We start from the raw sequence: 24,034 nt of genomic DNA on the forward strand, positions 1-24,034 counted from the left end.
CGACTTTTAGTAACACATCCATGACCGAATCATAGCCTTATCCATAAAATATAAGCTTATATCAGTCTCTTCTCAATGTTTTCTTCAGTCTTTCATGTATAACCTAGAACGTAGTCAGGAATTTTTTTCAATTTTTTTTCCAATTGCATTTCCTTTAGAAAAAGATATATAAATTGAACCTAATAGTATGAGACTTTCAAAAGTCTCCAATTCCACAAGGTCGTTACCTTACCCACAGAATAGATAAAGCAGTAAACAAGTATATGCATGATGCTGCAGGAATAGTCAGAGCTTAGAATACCCTGAGAATTATGGTGATGCTTCAGGGAAGCCCACCAAATAAAGGATATTTCTTTGGATGCGGGTCTCTATGTTTATTCTATTCCTGGATATCCTACAGTCTGTGAGATCCAGTCAGGTTGTGGTCCCAGTAAATGAAGCCATACCAGAATTGACAAGGGCTGGATGGCACATACTGGCTACTCCAAGTCCCGACTCCCAAGTGGCAGAAAAGCAATACTCTGTACCAGACAAGGGAGTAGAATTGATGTTCACCCACTCTACCCTGAATTCCTTGGTTTTTCCAGGCAGCTATGGAAATAGCCAGACAACATCCAAGAGCTACTCTTGTAGATAGAGAGGCCACAGAATCTAGATCTTATGTAGAGTAGCCTTCCTTATGGATTTATTTTTTCTTTTGAATTTATTTTTTCTTTTGAATTTTAGTTCACACACACTTTCTTATTTCATGTTCTCTCTGAACTTTGTTATTTTTCACCATACTTAATGCTTCTCCTTCATATCTCTACTTTCCTTCTCCTAAAGTCTTTGATTTCCTCCAACTCCCAGACTCTTTTAAAGCAGCTGTGCAAAATCATTATAACAGAGCACTTGCCCAGGAACAAAATCTACTTGCCCTATCCCTAGAATGGAAAGGGTAACTATTCAACTCACTTAACCAAACCAAAAAATAAATAAACCAAATCAGTCAATAAAAGAACAAAAGACCTTTGTGAAGTTTACAAACTCTGAAAATCACACTAGAAGTAAATACAAGACTTCATGTTTCTACATGCATATACCCCCTAGCTGTATTAACCTCTTGCTCTATCTTCTCACTAGTAACATTACAAAAAATCCTCAATCCCTTGCTTTCAAGCCACAAAGCAGTGTACTGGAAGGCATAAATGCCAACACAGAGCATATGAGGGGGTTTGAAATTGGACAAAACGATTTGGCTTTGGTGTACTATGCACACTTTTCCCTCCAAGAGTACAGTACGTCTTACCTTTGCTTCCATACTGTTCTGGGGGCAGATCATAAGGCACAGGAAAAGATGTCATAGGCTCATTACTTCCTGAAAACATTTTCGTCTTCACATGGAAGTAACCTGTATCCAATCCCTGTCAAAAATATACAAAAGGAAATGACTGATTTCTTAGTTTTATGAAAGTAAAAACACTCACCTTATCACAGGATGGATTTCCCTCACTATCAATAACAGCAGCTAAAAATACAGAACAGTTTTGCTTCTCTTTCTGGGATATAAACTGTGTACCAAACATGGTTCCATCTTGACAGCCCAGGCTCCCTTCCCTGGCTCCAGTCCTTTCTTCCTCTTTTGATAGCCATCATCTTGGCCCTGCATGTGGAACAAACCGTAACTGTACCCATCCTCTTGTCATTTAATTCTTTACTAATCTAATTCTATACAAGACTAGGAAAAGTTGTCTTTACCTGGGGAACCCACACAAACTTTTGTATATTGATAAGCAGGCCAAGTTGGGAAAAACATCCCTGGTAGCAGTTGTCATCATTATTGTTTGTTGAAAAGAGGAGCCTTTGATAAGACAATTGTCAAGGTAAGGGAAGATGATGATGTTCTGTCTTCTGAGGAAGGCTGTAACTATGGCTAGCGTCTTCAAGAATACTCGAGGGGCTGTAGATAGACCAAAGGGGAAGCCCCTGCATTGGTAATGGTCTTGACCTATGATGAATCTGAGAAATCTCCAGTAGGTCAGGTGGATGGTTACATGCAAACATGCATCTTGAAGGTTGAGGGCTGAGAACCAGTCCCCTTTGTCCAGAGTAGGTATAATAGTTGCCAGAGCCACCATCCTGAATTTTGTGTTGAGGATGAACTTGAGTTTCCTGAGGTCCAGAATTGGTTTCCATTCCCCCATTTTTTTTTTATTCCCCTGTTTTTTTGACTGTTAGGAAATAGTTGGGAGTAGAATCCGCTTCCTCGATATTCTGTGGGAACAGGTTCTATTGCCCCTAGGGCAAATAACTTTTGCACCTCTGCTTGTAATAGGGGCTCGTGAGATGGGTCCCTGAAGAGGGACAGGGTAGGAGGTTGGGTGGGGGGCATGGATGTGAAGGGGATTGTGTAACCTGATTTGATCATTTCCAGGACCCAGATTCCAGGTCTGTTGTAATTTGGGCCAACTGTTGGTAGAAGGGTCTCAGGCGGTGATGGAAGGTGGCATTGGAACACACTGGAACTGTGGGGTGGTTGCTCAGACCTCAACCAAGACTTCAAATTTGTTGGTTGTGTGAGGTCTCAGACTATGTCTACAGTCGGAGCTTCTTGAGTCAGAAGTATGCAAATGAGGCTAAGCGTGGGAATATCACCGAGCCTCATTTGCATACCTAATGAACTGCCGATTTTGCAGAAGAGGCTCTTGCGCCAGAAGGAGTTGTCTACACTGCCCCTTCTTGCGCAAGAAAAACCTTCTTGCGCAATCTTGTTCCACCAATTATTTTCAGGAATAACGGCATTGCGCAAGAGGGTTTTTCTTGCGCAAGAAGGGGCAGTGTAGACAGCTTCTTCTGGCGCAAGAGCCTCTTATGCAAAAATGGCGGTTCATTAGGTATGCAAATGAGGCTCTGTGATATTCCACACTTAGCCTCATTTGCATACTTCTGATGCAAGAAGCTGCTAGTGTAGACATAGCCATAGACTTTAAGGTCAGAAGGGACCATTATGATCATCTAGTCTGACCCCCTGCACAATGCAGGCCACAGAATCTCACCCACCCACTGCTAGAATAATCCTCTCACCTGTGTCTCAGATATTGAAGTCCTTGAAATGATGTTTCAAAGACCCCAAGATCTTTCAAAGACCCCAAAGACCGCAAGTGACCTGTGTCCCATGCTCCAGAGGAAGGCGAAAAACCTCCAGGGCCTCTGCCAATCTACCCTGGAGGTCGATTGAGTGGTGGAGGACTGATATTTCTGCATCCTTTTCCTGTTAGGGCACTGTTTAGGCCTGTTGTCATATGGCCTTTGGTGTTGCCTGTAAGTTATAATTATAGTCCCTTGGCCTTTGGTAGGGGGTATACTTGAGTTTATTTAGGTGGGGGTATACATCTCCAGAGTGTGGTGCGAGACTCCTTCATTGAGTGCAGGACCTCATCTTTCTTTGTGACGAATAGCTGTTTTCTATCAAAGGTGAGGTCCTCCACCTTCTACTGCAATTCTTTTGGGACTCCCTGATGACTGCAGCCACAAGGCTCTATGCATTATGATGGATGTGGCTGTGGCCCTAGCCGCAGTGTCAGCGACATCCATTGCGGCCTGCAGGGCTGTCTTTGCTATAGATAAACCCTCTTTAATAATGGACTGGAGATGTGGTCTCTTAACGTCAGGAAGGTCCTGCAGCAGGTCCTGTAGTTTAGCATAGTTGCCATGATCATAGTTGGCCAGAAGGATATCATTTGATATCCTGAATTGGTGGCAGAAGAGTACACCTTGCGGCCAATGGTGTCTAGCCACTTACACTCTTTGTCGCAGCGCGTAGACTTAAACTGTGGGTTCTTAGCCTTGTGATTAACCGAGTCTATGATCAGTGAGTTTGGCTGGGGATGTGCGAAGAGGAAATCCATATCTTTTACAGGGACAAAATATTTTCCTATCTGCCCAGTGGTTTGAGTTGGATTTTGCATCTGATGGTTCTAGGATAGCCTCGTTGATCATAGAATCATAGGTCTGGAAGAGACTTCAGGAGGTCATCAAGTCCAGCCCCCTGCCCAAAGCAGGACCAATCCCAAATAAATAATCCCAGCCACGGCTTTGTTAAGCCAAGACTTCAAGACACGAGAAGTCTACTCTGCACTGGTTAGGCCTCAATTGGAGTATTGTGTTCCGTTCTGGGCATCGCATTTCAAGAAAGATGTGGAGAAATTGGAGAGGGTCCAGAGAAGAGCAACAAGAATGATTAAAGGTCTAGTGAACATGACCTATGAGGGAAGGCTGAAGGAATTAGGTTTGTTTAGTTTGGAAAAGAGAAGATTGAGGGGGAACATGATAGCAGTTTTCAGATATCTAAAAGGGTGTCATAAGGAGGAGGGAGAAAACTTGTTCATCTTGGCCTCTGGGGATAGAACAAGAAGCAATGGGCTTAAATTGCAGCAAGGGAGGTTTAGGTTGGACATTAGGAAAAAGTTCCTAACTGTCAGGGTGGTCAAACACTGGAATAAATTGCCCAAGGAGGTTGTGGAATCTCCATCTGTGGAGATATTTAAGAGTAGGATAGATAAATGTCTATCAGGGATGGTCTAGACAGTATTTGTTCCTGCCATGAGGGCAGGGGACTGGACTCGATGACCTCTTGAAGTCCCTTCCAGTCCTTGTATTCTATAGGGATGGAGATTCCACCACCTCCCTAGGTAACCCATTCCAGTACTTCACCACCCTCCTAGTGAAATAGTTTTTCCTAATATCAACCTAGACCTCCCCCACTGTAATGTGAGACCATTGCTCCTTGTTCTGCCATCCATCACTACTGAGAACAGCCTCTCTCCATCCTCTTTGGAACCTCCCTTCAGGAAGGGAGCCCATTGAGGCTGGAACTATTATGGAAGATACATCCACAGTTGGTTGGGCCACATGGGATGATGATGTAGGGAATGATCCGGATATAAATGCCAGGAAACCATTGATCCCTAGGGAGATGAATGGCATGATGAAAATCTGCTCCTATGCTTACTGCCACAGTCAGTTCTTGGTGAGAGCAGTGTAGGCAAGTGAGGAGCCCTCTCACATATGAGTGCACCCCTGGGTATAAGACACCACTGACGAATGTGGTGAACAAGCTCCTGATCTGAGTGGTGTGACTGGCTAAGGAGATTTTTGTAAGTGCCACGTCTTGTGCAGTGCTTTTTTATGCTGAGGTGTCAGAGCGCAGTCAAGTTTGGTCTGACTAGTCTGTTCAGGAACTGTAGAGGTGCTTGTAGGAGCTGGTACTGGTAGCATATGCGGATTTGTGGGTGCTGCTGCCTCAGCAGCACCAATCGGTGTTGTGCACTTGGGTTCTGATTCAGCTCTCCTGGCTGGTGCAGACTTGCATTTCTCTGCGGTACCGGAGACTGAAGGCACTGGGGAATGAGAGGCTCTGGGCAGTGCTGGTAATGAGCCTGCTGGGGAACCCCCCTGAGGCTTGTGAGCCTTTGCGGGGTGGTGAGGCAACCCTGTCTGTGGGCTTCTGCTGTCCCTGTGGGTCCTCAGGTTTGTCCCATGGAGGTTGTAGGGACTTCTCCCAGAGGAGGTTTTTGAGCTGCATTTCGGTCTTTTCTGGCTCTGGCTGTCAGTTTGACAGTGAGGGCGCTTATGTGCTGCATGAGGACTCTCCTGGGCATTTAGCACTGGACATAGCCATCAGAAATAGGCATCGAGTCTCAGCATGAGTTGCATCTTTTAAAGCTGGAGAACCCAACATGTTGAAGAAAAAAGCCGCCGCCATGGCACTTGTCTTTTTTTTTTTTTTTTTTTTTTTTTTTTGATAATGAACGTTGAAACAAACAATAACTGACTAAACTATGAGGGAAAAGTCTAAACCAATTCTAATAATCTGGTTTTCCTGTCAGGAAGAAGAGCACTGCTCTGACTCCATCTTCAGCCAAGGACGGTAAAAAAGGACGTGTGACCAGATTCGCGCCGCACGCACACTCAACAAACGGCCGGGGTGCAAGATACTGGGTGTGCAGGCGTGGCATGAGGGTCACTGCTCACCAAAAATCTCTGATAGGCAGGGCAAGGACGCACTGAGACCTGAGTGGAGCACTGTAACAGATTCAGTCCCATCAGCAAGAGTCCCTTAGAGGCTACAAGGGGGCTCACAACAATGACCTCACCCACTCAGGGTGAGATACAGTCCAATTGGCGGTCAAGGTCCAGGGCTCCCCCCTGGCCCGGGGTTTCTTCCACACTGCCACAGGCTAGCCTCCTGTTGCAGGATCTAGCCTTGGTTCATTGAAAAGGTCCAGCTCCCACTCGGAGCTGGCCCAGGTGCTGATGCTCCCAGCCAGCCCAGAGGTCTGGCTAGGTTGAGCTCCACAAAAGAACTAACTGACCTTCACTCAACAGCTCCTTATATACCAGGCTGCCGAACCCCGATTGGCTACAAGGACAGCTGCCCTTCTGCCCTGCTTGGAGGCCCTCTCTACTGTCCCCGCTGCTGGCCAGGGTGCTGAACGGCCTCCAGTGGAAGATGGGGCTCTATCCACCAGATCACAAGCACCCACAGGGGCACCACTCGCTTAAGAAGTGTGTTTTATTCGATATGGAGTTAAAAATCCAAATAAAAAAACCCACAATGTTTGTGAAGAGAATACAAACATCCCTTCACAGACAAATCTCCCAGGTACTATTATGCTGACAAGTTCATTAAAGTTTTAAGAACTCTGGTATGAAAACAAGAAAATGTCTGGAAATGGATGACAGGAGAGGGATCACACAAAGATTACCTGTTGTGTTCCCTTCCTCTGGGGCATCTGGTATTGACCACTGTCAGCAGACCGGATACTGGGCTAGATAGACCTTTGGTCTGACCTAGTATGGCCATTCTTATGTATGTTCTAAGCCTCTGAAGTGTATTAAAGTTTTGCAATGGGCATTATTATAGAGAATGAAAGCTTAGTGATTAGGAGTTTGAAAACAAACAAAACAAAGACATCTGTTTTATGCAATATAAAGGAAGACAAGGTGGCCCCATGCATTTTAAATACATTTGGCAGATGCTATTAGGTCAATGGAATCCCATTATCAGACTTTTATAACAAATTGCCCAAAATCAACCCTTTTAGAAATTCAGACTCCTTTGGGTGAAAACAGCATCAGTTCTATTTTTTTACATGAAGCTAATATAAAAATTAAATATTTTAAAAACATAGACTACGATCTGAGGAAAAAAAATCTCCATCCGTTTGATATACACAACCCTTTACAAATGCCATCATAGCTGTGCTCTTGCTAGTCTTCAACACCTACCATTATCTGAATTTTGCTTGATTCCTGGACTATTGTTTCTGTAATACTAGAAGCACAGTGTCAAATAACCCTTGAGTTAAACGTTTGTTTACAGCATAATTAAATGAAACTGTTGGTTGAAAAGACCACAGCATTTATGTACAATAACCCTCTACTACTTCATGTGTCTCTATACTAAATTGTCACTTGATCTGAATACTACTGTTTTAAAAAGGTATGTATGGATGGATGGATGGATGGACGGACTAGCTAGAGGAATGTGCATTGTGCTGTCACATGGAAGAATGATGTAGAAAAATGGTCACTGATCTTTTTTCTTTACATTTTGGAAACTGTGAAAGCTGTATGTATGACACTTTATCCTGAATAAAGCTATACTAGGGTGGCTCCTGCTGGCTAGTCCATGAAATAATATGGAACTTGATTTGGAGGAAGATGCCCATTTTGTCCCATGACTGGAAGTACTAAGCATCCATGACCTAAGGAAATGGATGACAAGAAGATCAGAGATGGTACCTAAGTGAATATAGACACATATATTAAAGGAGGACAGAACAGCTCATCTATGAGAAGGAAAACTTTGATATCAAACCAAAGGGGTCAGTCTTGGAAAGCCAACTGGGAAAGTCTGTCCAATAGATATGCTCATGTGAACCAACATCCATGTCAAATGTACCCTAGCAGGCTAGGGTATTCACCACTTGCACCAGTTAGTGTTGCAAAAAGGCAAGGGCCACCAAAGTTAAGGAAGTGAGTAAGCTGAGATGTGCAAGTTGGACTTTATGAACATTGAATGGGAGAACTTTCAGGAATCAAGTGATATAACTGACTAGGATAACATAATGGAGAAAAGACCATCTATACATTCACCAAGGCAAGAAAGACAATAGAGAGATGTGATGTGAATGAGTTTGCTAACATTAGAAATGCATATGATACATTGCAAATGAATGGCCAACCAAATTTTGTAGTGATTATTTGGAAGACTGATGAATGAGGAGAATCCAAACAAGTAACTAAGAATGTAAGTGGAGCCAGGGCATGATATATTGCATACAGGAAATAAAGGTTGCAGAGGCACTTAGGAGAAATGAGAAAATACCTGGGTCAGATGAAATACCAGTAGTTATAGTAAAACAACTAGGAGGGAAAGGCATCTTAGAAAGCGCAAAATGGTATTCGCAAGAAAGGAAAAATGCTAAATGAGTGCTGTTAAAGACTTGGGGGAGGGAGTGTATTTTTAAAGAGAAAGGAGATGTTACACTGTGTGCTAATTATTGCCCACTTAAGCTGACAATCACATGCTATGAAAGTAGGGAAGATTATTGGAAAGTGTCTACATGATGCCTGCAGGAAAAGCAAGTTAACAAGAAAATGAGAAAAGGGACAGAGCATCAGCACTCTTGTTGTTTGTTTCCCAGAACACTTTGCAAGAAGAAGAGGGGGAAAAATACACTGATTTTTCACTATTGAGGGAAACAGAAGACAGCACTTTTTATATCAGTGGACAGTGGATTCCCAGCCTTATGGATCAGCAACTCTGAGAGGCAGCTTTAGATGAGAAACTGCTTTATACAAGGATTGCAATACACTCAATACACACATCCTAAAGCTACTCTCTTACCAGTATAGTAAGATTAAGCAGCATTGCATGTATTGTTGCATTTATTTGACCCAGTGAAATAAACATATCTGTAGTCCCTTAGCAAGTCACAGTCTGTGTCTATCTATAATCAAAATGCTGCTGCGGCACGAACAGTAGAGCTGGGACCGTAGTTGATACATGGAGAATTTGCTAGTGCTCTTTGCAGAGCCAGGTGGACACATTGTCATTTTCCCTATATTTTTACTTCCCCACCACCTTTTTTAGTTTTTTCTTTAGCTGTGGTTTTCTACTTGGAGCCCCTGGGCAATGTTTCAGAGGTCAACAAAAGGTTAACACAAAACAGTGGTTTCAACCTATGGTTTGAAGACTGCTGGAGACACACAGATTATATCTAAGTTTTCTGAAGAGGTCCACAACTCCACTCCAAAAAAAAATAAAATAAAAAAAAATAAAAATTAAGAGTTCACAAAAGAGAAAAGATTGAAAGCCATTGCCCTATTAGCCACTGAAATTAAGTGTTAACCCTGGCTGCCTATAAAAGCACCTGGAAAAAAGAGAAAAAGCATAGCTGTCCCTAAGGATACCTAATTAAGAGGACAGAATATAAGATTTGTTCTCAAGGAATGGAGCTACCAATGGAACAATTAACTATTTCTCATGTAAACAATTGCTGCAGTTACCACTGAGAAGTTGAGCAATTTGTGAATAGGAGGGCTGGATGTGGTCCACATTACAAAAATATCAGAGAGTCCACAGATCTGGACAAAAATTCATGGACAAGAAAAGAGCAAAACCAGAAAATACACAATTCAGTTGCTGGGAGTCTGCTGGCTTCGAGAATGTATCAGACGTATCCATTGGTTGTTTCACACCCAGTGGCATAGATATGGGGTCCTTATGGGTATATTTAACTTAACTGATAAATGTATAATCTGTAAATTATTCATTTTCTACCAGGTCTCTTTAAGAACAAAAAATGCACACAGTTCAGAAAGCTGATGAGTCATTTATTTAAGAATAAGCACAACTTGGATCAAAGAAGAGCTGTGGAAGTTCAACCTACAGATGTTTTTCCAATTATTACAGATTTTATCATTTAACAATATCTAACATTTCAGAGAGCTAAAAGGAAATGAAAATGGGTAATATTAAAATAATTTAAAGCTAGTAACTTTAATAGAAAGTTATTGTAATGTTGCAAGTATTCGATACATGCACTTCTTGATTACTATAGTCACTTGAGCTTGGGTCTGTTCTGTTCTGAATGTTCATGGTAGACTGGAGGCCTAGTTGCATCTATGCTGGCACATAAATATAGAGCAAATCTTAGTAAAATCCAAACACTCTTGCCCCACCTCCTTCCTGACCCTTCTTTAAGGCCCTGCCTCTGCTCACTCCACCCTCCCTTCTTTTCCCACCTTCACTCACTTCTATCAGGCTGGAGATAGAGGGCTAGGGTGCGAGGGAGGGGAATGAGGTCTCTGATCTTGGGCTAAGGGATCTGGAGTGTGGCAGGGGTTCTGAGCCGAGTCTGGGTCAGGGAGTTGAGGTGCAGGATGGGTGCAGGCTCTGGGAGGGAGTTTGGGTGCAGGGGGATTCAGGGCGAGGGGCACGTGTTTGGAGTGCAAGAGGGGTTCAGGACTGGTCCCAAGGTTAGGCTTAGGCACCATTTACCACAGGTGGTTTCTGGGTGATGGTGCAGTGGGGCTAAGGCAGGCTCACCAATTCCCTGGCCCTGCACCACTCCCAAAAGCAGCCAGCAAACTCTCTCCATCCTTACCCCTCTGCTCTGTGGAGGCAGGGTACAAGGTAGAGGGAGGGGCACCCTGACATCAGCAGCCCCTCCTTCTTTTTGGGTCCTGCACAGCAAGCAAGAGGCTCCTGGGGCTAGGGCAGCTCCAAGGCAGAAGACAGGAGCAGCATGGCAGTGCTTAGGGGGGCAGATGAAGTGGCAGCACTTGATAGCCTCCTGGCCAAACCTGTCAGGATCACCTGTCAAAGGCTCCAAGATCTGCCAGTAGATCCCGATCTGATGGTTGGTGACCACTGCTCTAAGACTACATATAACTCAGTGCTCAGATGTGGCTGCTGCTATTGCTTTGCTACACCAGTGCTCCTACTTTTACATGGTAAGATTAGTGTGCAATTTTAGGGAAAACTTCCTAACAAACAAAGACTCTGAGTCTCTGCAAATTCCTTTGGGTTCTTAGTCTCATGTGTCTTGGGGGCTATAAGCCTTTTTAAAAGATATCCCTTGGATTTTGCAGATTCTGATGAAACTCATGGGGCTGCTTCTTCTCAAGTGGCAGGTGGCAACCTGAACTTTTGCTGAAGGGATGTTGGTACTTCCTCTGGAGGATGGGTGAATTCTGGTTGGTTTAGTGTGGATTTAAATCTTGTTTGTTTGATAGTTTCCTCTGTAAAGCTTTTCACTCTTGGGTTAAGTGTACTTGCTTGGAAAAGCTGTGTGGTCACTGCTAAAAACATTGTCATTGTCCTCTCCATCATTCACAAAGGACGAGGTCTGCCCCACACCAGCTAGGTCAGGTTCCTGCCTTCCTATTGGCTCCTAGTTTCCACAGTCAATTTGACTGTGGCCTGTGGTCCTTGTAAACTGAGATTTGGCGGCTACCCAGCTGGTACCATGTGTTTCTAAATATGGTGCACACCCACACATGCCTCGATGAACTTAAACATTTATTCCGTAAATGGATGAAAAAAATAGAACATTGACTGTGGCCACACCCACCCACTTCCTGAATGGAAGTGGGTCCTTTGCAATGGGCGAGGCAGTAGGTAATCAGAGCTTGGTAGTGTAATGGCAGAGCCCCTTCCCTGCTTCATGATGAAAAGATAATGGGCCAGGGCAAATCTGAGTGGTGCAGAAACCTGATGCAGGGGATCCTGCTGTCCCATCTTTGCCTCCATTCTAATCTCCCCCAGACACAAGCCCATACAGTAGGTTCCGCATGGTCACAGGCTATAGCTCTATCTCCCATTGCCAAGCACCGTTAAATTCCCATCTTAGCACGTGGAGGTACATGATTTTACAAACTGCACATGTGGAACAGATCGGCTTGTCAGATTATTATTGCTGAGTAGCTTTGGGAAAACAAATTTATTTCTACTTATTACTCAAAACCCCAGATTCTGAAATAAGCATAGTTCCTTTGACCAAGGATACTTAAGGGTACTTTTACCTTTGCTCCCCCACCTGCTTTTTTGCACGCACACACTATCTATCTATCTATCTATCTATCTATCAACAAAAATGTCTGAAAACAAAAACAAAAAAACAAAACCACACACAATCCAAAAACAGAACAGGAAACCACTGACTACACACAGACTGGCCTTTGAGGCATCTGTAACACTTGAGAAGGTTGATGTTAATAATGCAGAGAGATCTGTCTTTTAAATGTCTCATCCCTGTCTCAAGTAAGCTGACTTTCCTTAACAGCAGCTGTAAACAGCAGAAGCCAGTTCATTTCCGTGGGGTCAGCTGCTGACAGAGTCAAATAAATCTTGGCCCAGTGATAATTTCTGCCTAAGTCACTTCATGACTATCAACAAGAATTATTAAAATGAGTTTCTTTTTTGCTGTTTTAGAGAGTTTATTGAATCCAAAATGATCAACCCTTCTAGTCAATTAGGAGGTTTTCTTATTTCATATCCCAGCACTGTCACTAAATATTCTGTTGTACATCAGGAGAGCAGCATTTGAGGTTATTATGAGTCTTAGATAATTCTAAGGACCTCTGAGAGCAATACGTTTTTGCTTCCCTATGATTTTTGCGATTTTTTTTTTAAATTATGGAAATGCTGCCACCATCTATGGATGTCACCCAGTACTTGCTTTCAATTGCTTAGTAAGTTTCAAGAGTGTAATGTGACACTTCTCCCAGAATAAAAAGCCACAGCAGGAAACCAGCAATTCTATTTTACTAATCAGAAACTGTAATTACAAATTATTATGCATAAATATTTTCATGAAATCTCATTCTTTAAAAGTGCTCTGTTGGTTATTTATGTATTGTCAAATTAAATGATGAAATTATGTGTTCAGTATACATGATCTTGGAGGAATTTTGTTCCAATGAAAGATGCACCTTAATTTATTTTCTCTGGCAGCTAGAAAATCATCACCATGAAAAAGGGAATTTCAGTGTTTTCTGGTCATAGACAAACTGCTACTGCTGGTCTCATTTTGATAATAGATTCATGTAGCACTTTCCAGCCCTTGAAGATTTGTATTGTTTTCTATCTAGGAATTATTTTTAGCATGTTCATCTATAATAAAGTAGAACACAAAGCAGCAACAACATATTCATACTTTGCAATTATATTGCATTTTTCATCAGGAGAACTTACAAGTCCTGTTTTGCATGAAGAAACCGAGACACATGCAGGTTAAAGCCAAAACTTTCAAACTCGTATGCTTTAAATTTTGATATCCATCCAGACATAGCTAAGTCTGGAGTGACAGAGCTGATAAGCACATTTACCTTCCATGGACTTCAACTGGAGTTTTGTACTCTTAATCTCTTTGAAAATCAGACTAAGTGTCAAGGTAACTAAAAACTGAACTACATGAATTGAGTGTATGTTCTTGAATATTTCTGCTTACTTGCCCTACAATGAACCAAGTAGAGAAACTGAAGTTTTCTAACTCTCAGTATTCTGTTCTACTGCTGCTTCTCAAAGTCTATTTTGTGAGTTTATATATAGTAAGAATATCTAGTAGCAATGCTTCTACTTTCCAATTTTGCCTTTGATAACTAGATTATTAGAATACTATCAGTGGTATCAGTAGTTTGCACAGAAATATGAAAGTTTGCTCTTAAAAGTAGTGACTCTGGGAAAGGGCAAAGTGACACTGTCTGATGACTATCATCAGTGGATTTCAGGAAAGTGAGTGATCAGAGGGGATTAGAAATATGATTTGCAGCTCAAAACAACTTTTATATAGCTAGGATATTGTGGTTATAGCTTCTTTTTAAAGATCACAGCAATGGCAGAGTGTCTGAGTTTTAAGCATTTGTTGCTAAATTATGAACTTACAAATGCTGATGGCAGGAAAAGGACTCCAAGCTCATATGAACGAATCATCAATTGGGTACCGTTTTTCTCCAGAGCTCCCCAAGCAGCTTTAGAAAGATTGGCACTACAAAGAGACAGACAACAAGTCAGTGAGGCACAACCTTCACAACAGCAACACACAAATACTACAGCTGTAACAATAATGCACTTCAATGAACAGTAAAGCCTTTCCCCAACCAGGAAGTAATTTCACAAAGAGTAATTAGGGCATTGTTCTTCATTACTATTACTAGGGAATTGTGAAGGTTCCACATCTCAGGGCAGTTAAGTACAATGGTATTTCCAGCTTCACCATGTGCAAGTAACCACTGTCAGCCTTTGCATTACTACCAGGGACCTTGAATAAGGAATTGTGAATAATCAACCAATTTTGGCCTTTTCCCTTATGCATCTCCTAATTTGGACTACTTTATATTTCTTGATACATTTATTACCAAACACCTACAGAAAATAAACACATAAGGCATTTTTTCCTCATTGACACTTTCTCCTTTGATAAACTCCATGAAGATTCATTACTTTATAAAACAAATAATTTTTTAAAGCAAATGTTGCTTTCAGCTCATCATGTCCCTATTCCCATATCAGCCAGGAAACAGTTCTCAAACGCAATCTGAATCAAGAAAATGTGATGATCCGTTATCAAAATCTGTTCCGCTAAATAAATACATACATTTCTTTGAATTAAATCGGAATGGATAAACACATAGTATATGTCTTCTAGCTGGGGCGAAGGAAAGGGGGAGGAGAGAGATGGATCCTGCATTAAAAATTTGAGTTGGCTGGATCAGTACCTACTTCGCAATATCACAGCGAATATACTGGATCAAACCAATGAGCCATCTAGCCCAATATCCTGTCTCTGGCAGTGGCAGTCTTAGAAGAAAGACCCTAGAGCTGGATCTACGTGAAGGACAGCTGTTTTAACAGCCAGCTTCCAGATGCAAGTAATTACCATGTGCTTTTGGTAAATATAATTATTTACACTAGTCTCAGTTTATGAACAAGTTTATTTTGGAACACAACGAAAAACTAAAATTTATAATGAATGAGGGACAGGTGTGTGAAAATGAAGTTATTTAGAGGGAGTTGATTAGGTTCCTATACAAACGGATTCAGATCCACACAGATTCTCTAAGATTCTGACCCATACCGCATATTGAAACAAATATAACCCAGACTTCCTTTGCATAATTTACAGATAATCACCCTTAGATATCCTAAAAGAGTGGTCACCAACCAGTAGATCCAGATCTACTGGTATATCTTGGAGCCTCTGATAGGTGATCCTGACTGGTTTGGGCAAGAGATTATCAAGCCCAGCACTTCAGCTGCCCTCCGCAGACTGCTGAGCATTTCCTGCCCTTTGCCTTGGAGCTGTCCCCTCAGAAGCCTCCTGCTTGCTGTGCAGGGCAGGAGGGGGAAAGGGGGAAAAGGGGGCTCTGATGTCAAGGTGAAGACAACAGGACTTGGGATGGAGTTTATTGTCTGACTTGGGATGGAGTTTACTGTCTGCTTTTGGAAGTGGTGCAGGGCCAGGACAGGGGTGAGCCTGCCTTAGCCCCACTGCACCATCACCCAGGAGCCACCTGAGGTAAGCAGTGCCCACATCCCAAAACTCTATTCCAGTCATGAATCCCCTTCTGCATCTCAAATAATTATGTAAGTGCAAAATTTTGATGTAGTTACACAATTATTAAATTATTCAGTATCTAACATCCCTAAAGCAAGATAGACCCTAGAGTTCTTTCAGATGGCATCGCCCTGTTCAATACTATTAAAACCCTCAGAGGACTTGGAAACCAGAAAGGAAGCAGGGATCTCAGTACAGACAACTCTGCCTCTCTCTACATTGTAACTCCATTGGCATCTTTCTCCTGGCAATACAATTAATGCCATACTTGGAATCCTGCCAGAACATATGGGGAATCTTCCCCTCTCCTCCCCCCATTCTTCCCTTTAGCAACCATCTATTTTTTGGCATGTCTGGAATGGAATTACCTCAGCCAGTGGTTCCTACAGCTTATCAGCAACGGGTATGGAATCCATTTCCAGTCCCTTCCTGTCTTTCACCCTGCTTCCCAGTCCCTTTTCATCAGGGACCTTTCACAAGATACTCTAGATGGGAATCTGCCTCTTGCTTCAGTAACTCAGAACAGCGGAAGAAGTGCCATTAGAATTCAGAGATAGGAGTTTTTATTCCTACTATTTTCTCATTTCAAGGAACAAGGGTTGTAATCAAATTTTGGCCTGTTGATGTCTCAAGTTTTGATGTCTTTTCAAGTTCAGGATAACTCTGGTCTCCATAATCTCTTCATTAGAGTTAAGGCTAGCTTCTGGCTCTCTGCGTCAAGATGACTATTTTCATTGACTTATAAAGCCAGCCACAAGCAATACCGCAGATTCCTAGAAGGAACATCTTTCGAGGAGTACAGGGTCCTGCCTTATGGTTTGTCCACAGCGCCAAGGGTGTTTACCAAGTGCTAAAAAGTTGTGGAAGGTCATCTAAGCAGACAAGGGATCCAGGTTTTTCAGCATCTTGATGACTGATCCAGCAGCTTTACCTTACTGGATGACTTCATCTGAATAACATGGAGCGTGAGGTCAGAAGAGTGTGTAAGCAACTGGAAGTGGGGAACCAAGAAAATCTTGTTGTCCATGGTGGATGTGATGGAGCACATGGCAGCTTTCCAGGATGCTCACACGCACAGCCTCTCCCTCCAGCCTTTTGGACCAACAAGGAATATTTTCAAGTATTTTGTGTATTTACTTGAACTGCTGCACTGGGAATGACTGTCCAAATCCAGTAGAAAGGGAAATTGTTTCTTAAAAGGACAAATAAGCTAATAAGGCAAATTACTGACCTTCCCTTGTGATCATAGGGCACAGGTAAATGATAATATGAGCAAGAAAAATAATGGTATATTAGAATTCATTTGTTCAGTACAAATTTTCTCTGCTGATCTTTTTTTGACAAATATTACATGCATATTATAGAAAACAGTACCATAAGGAAAAAAATTAATGAAGAATTTTAAATAGCAGTTATTCCACTTTACTGATTTTTGCATTGAATAGTGAAAAGCTTCATTTATTATCAGTGGTTATTTCCACTTGCAAAAATGTTTTGGCTATGGTCATCATGATCATTTTTCTTAATTGTTCATTCAGTTACAATCCTAAATTACTTTTTAAATGAATAATTAACCTCCGCAGGTAGCAAATCAGAATGAGGCCACTGTGCTGTAGAAAGCAGGATATTGATGTCAGGGTGTTGAGCCAGGGCTGTACAACACAGAAGCAGTGAGGTTTACTGAAAAAGCAGGGACAACTCTTTATTGTTCTGGGTGAATTTTCGTATCTTTGAATGAATTATGTAACATTAAGAAAAACAGTTGAGATATACAGGAGGACCCGTCATGCAACTGCCCGAGTTCTAACCCCCTGCACTTACAGCCATTTTTGTAAGTGTGGAAGGGGCTAAAAGACCCCCAACTAACGTGCTCAGCCAGCACTTATGACAGGTGCACTGCACCTATAGTAAATGAGGGCTCGAGTTATGACGGCCCCAGCTTGTGACACTTCCCCAGGAATGGATTGCATCGCAAGTCGGGGGGGGGGGGCAGTCTCGCTATCTCACTGTAGACACAGTTACATTATGTTAAACAAAGACAACACTGATCAAATTCTTTCTTATCTTACTTCCTTACACTTGTATTGGTGGGATTGTATATGAAAAACAATTTGTAGTCTAGGATGTCTAATTAAGCTAACATGTATACAGTGCTTCTACAATGTCATATACACTATGGTCCCTATGATAAAAATACTTTAGCACGTGTACAAATTTACTCACATGTAACCCCATTGATTCTAATAGTTCTTTTCATGTGGTCAAGTTACACCTGGTTTGAGTGTTTGCAGGATTGGGGCTTATATGAGGGAATGCTATAAGTTATCATATTTGCCCTCTGTGACGTGTTTTGAGATCTACAGATGAAATGTGACATTAAAAGCTAAGTATGATAATAAGTTACAAAACGTATTCACTATTGGGTTAAGATAATGCACAGAAAATTAGTCCAAAGGTAAATGTTTGAAAAAGCTGAATTTGTGTTATCAGAATGGAAACAAATTTACAACCTTAACTACCTGCAATAATAAAAATATCCAAATAGTCTCGTTGGCTAATATTTTCAGACAAAGAGGAGGAGAGAATCAATTGAGAGTGAAGTTAAGGTTTAAAGAGAATTGATATGGGAAAAAGAACAAAAAAATAAATAAAATAAATGGAAGGAATCTAGAAGGAACAGGTTTTTTTAAAAAAACAAGATTAGTACTTTTGACAAAAGCTTATGCTGTTGACTATTTCCTTCTACACCCACCAATCTTCCAGCTTCATTTTCTCAACCCTACATCCACTTCAAGTGCTTCTATGTCAGCATAGGCTACAATCAACACTTTGCAATGACATGAATGGCAGGAGTGGGATAAGTAAGGCTGACAGACCCCTGAGGAAATCAAGTGCATCAGCTCTGCTATCCACCAACCTAGGGAACAGACATACAAAAGCTGATTTGAAGCCCAGGAATCCTAAGCTCAGCTATCAGTTTTTACTGTAATTTTGAAGAAGTAAACAAATATACATAGAATATAGGACTAGGGTGCAAAAGTTGTTCATGTAGTATTTTCCTCGTTACAACGGGGCTGCATCTGATTATTTAGCAGGTACCAACTCTTAGTAGCATCAATGTTCAAAGCTTAACAGTTTGAAGTTCGATATGCTCTTTGAGCCTTACATCTCAGCTTCACTGCTGGCTAATGATAGCAGAGAAATTTAGTAAGTGATCTCTACAAAGACTTCTTTCCCCCATTCTAATTTTGACCCAAGTTAAAAAGTTACCTCTAATGGTTAACAAATGAAGAAAACTAGGCTCCCTATCATAAGATGACAACCAGTAAGAAAAAAGATTAACTTGTTTCTAATAAGTCTTTAACTACTGGTCAGAGTTTGTAATCCACACTCAGTTTGACTGTAGTAGTATATACTAGTTTGAGTAGAGTTGAATATGCTGGTGTTTCACAGGGATCTCTTTACTAAAGAGAAGGCTTTTTCAGGAACAAGCACAATTCCACAGCAATAGCTAATAGCTTATTCCACAGCTGACACGTACACATGGTCCCCAGTATTTCACATGGAAATTCTGTTCTAGTTTAAAAAGGGCACACTATTTTGAATTTCACTCCATAACCAAGTCATTGTTCTGCAGCAGTCACTTTCAGCAGCACTCTGAAATTCACCAAGTTTTCACTAGAATATTGGACCATTAGTGGAGACGTATTGACACACTAACATTTTTCAAGTTTTACTAACCACCATATTCTCTATAACACTTATTCCGAGCAATGAAATCATAAATGATGGTATTTGGATGCGACTGGTCTGTATACCTGCTGAGCTGCTAATAGCTAATGCCCTGCAGAGATATACTCTTCAAACGAAACAAATACAGATTTCATCTACTTGACACATTAAAACTCTGGAAGGCTTTAATCACAGTACAGAATAACTCATCACAATTTCTTATTTAACCTAATACACTCCTTTCAACTCACTCATTTCTTTTATTCATAGAACTACTTTCTACCTTATCATAATTGATCCAGTCCACGGAATGACTACCCTCTGAGTAGCAAAAGGCAAAATTGTATACAATTTTTTTTAAAAGAAGAAGCTACACCTGTCATGATTATGAGGGTTAGCCAGCAGCCAGGTGGAGTGACCAGTAGGAATGTAGGTGGGACTTTCAAACTGGGACAAAGGAATTTGGGTTTTTTCCTTTCCCTTTTGTCTCTCTGGGTGAGTCCTCTGCAGCTACAGAGAGGGACAAGCATGTCTCTCTCTCCAAGACACCATTCTTCATTTTCTGTAAGTAGGGTAAAGTTTAGGTAGTTTCGTTAGGTTTTATTGTTTTAAGGATTGGGTATGGGATCTGAGATCTGGCACTGTTTAAAATATGTTTTAGCTTTTCTTTGTAACTAAGTTCTAGGCCCATGGAGTTTCTCCATGAGTATATTTTGTTACCTCCCTATCTAGTCATTATGCTTGCAACAGGAATATTGTTGTAATAATAAAAGTTCTTTCCTTTCTTTTTATTAACCTGGCATTGGTTAATAGTGTGCCCTGATTTTTATTTTAGGGGTGAGATTTCCCAAATGATCTTTCCCCTGGTTTCTTTAGCAACATTTGGGTGGTGGCAGCGGAAGTTTTATTCCCAAGATCTAGGTTTTTAAGATTTTGGGGGAAGTTTTATACCAAATCCTGGTAGATAAGGCTTTGGGGTACACTTGCTGGCCCCCACTTCTGCATTTATCATGCACTACATTTCACTTTTGCAGGAAGTTACAGGGGAGGTCTGACAATTTTTTATTTAGATATTGAGATTCAAAAAGTTAATTTATCATACTTAAATATTAAAAATAAATAAAGCACTATTTTTCTTACTTAACATGTTTGAAAAATTTTATCATCAATGGACTTGTAGATTTGTGCATGCACAGTGAAATCAGCACACTGACATTTATCAATAAAATATGATTATTCCAAGCCTACATATTGTTTCTCCTCGAAAGAGAGACAAAAAGTTAAATGAAAGTTAGTTCAATCAGATATTTCTAAAATTAAGGTTTTTTTCCTACTGTTTCCAGAGGTCTGTTGTGTAAGAGAATGGACAAAGCTCACACTGAATTCCTAAGGTTGCAAGTTTGATCCCATAGACTGATTTTAAAAAAACCACACAACAAAAAAGCTCAAAGCAAATGGACAAGGGAGGAGAACCTTTTTTCTGTCACGAGCTATTGACCTCCAAAGGAAAAAAAACAAACAAACAATTATAGGCCACCACAGAGACTTGGGACTTCCCCTGCAGCCGGGCAAGTTGGCACATGCAGCTCCAGCCCCACCAAGGTGTGTGTGTGTGTGTGTGTGTGTGTGCGCGCGCACAGGCACACTATGGGAGGGATGAAATTAAGCCACAGGATGGATTGGGTATGTGTTGTAAGTTCCCATTCCTGGGTTAGAGATCCCTTAGGTCCATTCCGTTGTTGACAGAAAAATTCTTGTAATATGCAGCATTGCCAAAGCCAGACAGCCAAACCAATTCAACACTCCATAGAATCATGAGATTTTCATGAATAGATTTTAGATTGTTTGTTTTCTAAGTTTTTAGAATATATTAAGGTGATGTTTTTTAAGTTCTCTCCATAACCACAAGGGCTAGAAACGTCTTTAAAAATACCACTTCCATCCTATTATACGCATACAAAGCTACTACCATCAAATACTTATACTACATCTTCTAAGGTGAGTAGAAAAACATCTTGCAACTCATAACATCTCAAGAGTTGGCAGCATTGAATTTTTTTCTACCAGACTATGTTTTTCAACTACAGAAATATTGGAAAGTTGACTCTTAAAATTAGCCAGTTTAAGAAAATTCACACACAGCATCCCATTAAACCTGTTCCCAAAATTATCAACTCCTCAGCCAGAGATTTATTAGAATAAACAAGTAATAAAATTGGTTTAGAATTGCTCAGAATTGGCTTAACTTTTCTCATCGATGTCAATGAGAGTTGCCTTTGAAATCAATGGCACAGAATGAAGGCAATGCTCAGCTGAAAAATCTACCAGCTGTCTCCAATGAACATGCTCATATAAACCATGACTGAATTTGGACCCTACTAATTAAGTTAGTGTCCAAAAGGTTGACCTGAATACTGCCTTGCACAAACAGATTGTGAAACATGGAAGGCATTTGGAAGTACACACACAAGGCTGTGTCTAGACTGGCAAGTTTTTCTGCAAAATCATCTGCTTTTGCAGAAAAACTTGCCAGCTGTCTACACTGGCCGCTTGAATTTCCGCAAAAGCACTGACTTCCTACTCTAAGAAATCAGTGCTTTTTGCGGAAATACTATGCTGCTCCTGTTCGGGCAAAAGTCCCTTTTGTGCAAAACTTTTGCACAAAAGGGCCAGTGTAGACAGCTGAGATTTGTTTTCTGCAAAAAAGCCCTGATTGCGAAAATGGTGATCGGGGCTTTTTTGCGGAAAAGTGCGTCTAGATTGGCCACGGACGCTTTTCCGCAAAAAGTGCTTTTGCAGAAAAGCGTCCGTGCCAATCTAGACGTTCTGTTCCGAAAATGCTTTTAACGGAAAACTTTTCTGTTAAAAGCATTTGCGGAAAATCATGCCAGTCTAGACGTAGTCACAACTGCTTAGGTCAAGACTAGAAATTCCTTTGCCTCCTTTCATGAGCATGATGAGAAAAAGTTGCTCTCAAATATACACCAAAGAATTTTGCTAGTTTTACAATTAATGTCTTTAACTGGATACATTCTCAATGTGGTCAGCAGAGGCTTTTATACCCCCTACTCTACAGGGGCAACAAAATCTAATGATCTAATATTTTGCTTTCCAAATTTAGCAGTAATCCTAGAAAAACTAAAAAGAGCATCATGAGCAGAAATCAGAATGAGGAGCTAAAGAAGAAGAAACTCGCATCCAGGAGCTGGCATTTGAAATTGTTTCTAAACCTTTTCCTTCAAAAGCAGACTACCTTCTATATTTGACATACCTCAGAAAGAACGAACACTGGCTAATTTACAGCTCAGAAATCTTTTCCTCATTACATCTTTAAAACAATTTTTGTTTTTAATAAAAACAAGTTAAAAGATACAAGATTTTGGGTAAAAATAATGAAAGTGGAAGTCGTTTTGATGTCACTCCACTAAAGAAATACCTTTTAAAAAAAGTAAGACTGTTACCAATCAGCTATTGCTTTTCCTAGTGCCTTAGCTGAAAGCAAGTGTTCCTGTAAAGCTACAGCTTACTGGAAATTTTGGAGCAGCAGGTGAAGAAGATCTGGAATAAAAAACAACAGCAGGGGAGAAATTCTAGGGGCTATGGGAAATGTCACAATTCATACATTTTGAGAGAAGGAAAACTGCAACCATGGATACAACTCAACCTAAATGTCTAGGAGGCAAAACAAGAATTGGAATTTTGCACTTTAACTTGCTTGTGGAACTAAATCTAGTATTGGCTACGGTTAGAATATGGGACATGGTGTCAGGACATCAGGTCTGTCAGACATGCCATGACCTCATGTAAATCTTATTCGCTGCCTTAATTTACACATTGGCAAAAGAAGAACACTCTCCATTCATTTTATAGGACATTAAACACTAGCATTGGGCAAACCATTTTTCAGGACCAATGCATTGAGATAGAGAGAGAGAGAGAGAGAGAGAGCGAGAGAGCGTGAGAAAGAGAGCATAAGAAAAGGATTATGTCAAATATTTTAAAACAGAAGCAAATGGACAAAAATCTGGAGCAATGAACAAGATAAACATTCTGGCTCTGTAGTCCACATAATTGTCAATATGATATTCTAACATTTGAATGAACACAAAAATAATAAAAATCACATTCATTATTATTACCACAGAGCCTCTGAAAATGTATTACTGCAGAGTGTCTTCAAATAGAAACTGTTAAATTTTATTTCTTGATTTGAACAGTGTTTTAAGGTCATTTCCTAACTGTCTCATGTTGTAGCCATCCTGTGCACTGAATGAGGGGGGAAAATGACTGTAATTTTGGAATGGAGAGGGAGGAGAAGAGTTTGGAGAAGCAATACCCAAACTCTTTGGAACTTTAATGCTATTTTGGCATGCTTTCATATTTCCCTGAAGATCGCTTGTAAAAAAACAGAAACTGCCATTTTTAACTGTTTACAACTCAGCAAAAGCTGAATGGATTCTAAGGAGAAGCGAAAGGCACATCTCTCACTCCAAGACTTTATCCCTGATGAACCTCAAAGGTTTGCTGTAAAACAGTGAAAATGTAAGAGCATCTTTAAAAGAAATTGCAAGAACCTTTTATAATTGTAAGTAGCAGGAAGGATTTTATAAATATGGGGATCATGACCAGCCCTCCCTATTACAGTAGTAACAAACATGCATTGGAACTTAAAGTTGGCTACAAATCATCTTTTT

At 40.8% G+C, this 24,034-nt stretch overlaps 1 protein-coding gene across 5 annotated transcripts in view; it reads right to left on the reverse strand.

Annotated features, from left to right (window-relative positions):
• The window catches only part of TDP1 (tyrosyl-DNA phosphodiesterase 1), a 117,176-nt gene that overhangs the window by 22,472 nt on the left and 70,670 nt on the right, over positions 1-24,034 (reverse strand). For 4 of the 5 annotated variants that reach the window (XM_075926727.2, XM_075926728.2, XM_075926729.2 and 1 more), the window contains exons 14-16: positions 13,937-14,039; positions 1,559-1,642; positions 1,289-1,403 (exon numbers count right to left, since the gene is read on the reverse strand). In XM_075926727.2, coding sequence (XP_075782842.2) covers positions 1,289-1,403; positions 1,559-1,642; positions 13,937-14,039 — 302 coding nt within the window. The remainder of the gene's footprint in view (positions 1-1,288; positions 1,404-1,558; positions 1,643-13,936; positions 14,040-24,034) is intronic. The other variant, XM_006122341.3, reaches the window with a different exon arrangement.

This window comes from Pelodiscus sinensis, chromosome 5 (genome assembly GCF_052426305.1).
Source record: "Pelodiscus sinensis isolate ZL-2025 chromosome 5, ASM5242630v1, whole genome shotgun sequence".
Taxonomy (NCBI): domain Eukaryota; kingdom Metazoa; phylum Chordata; order Testudines; family Trionychidae; genus Pelodiscus; species Pelodiscus sinensis.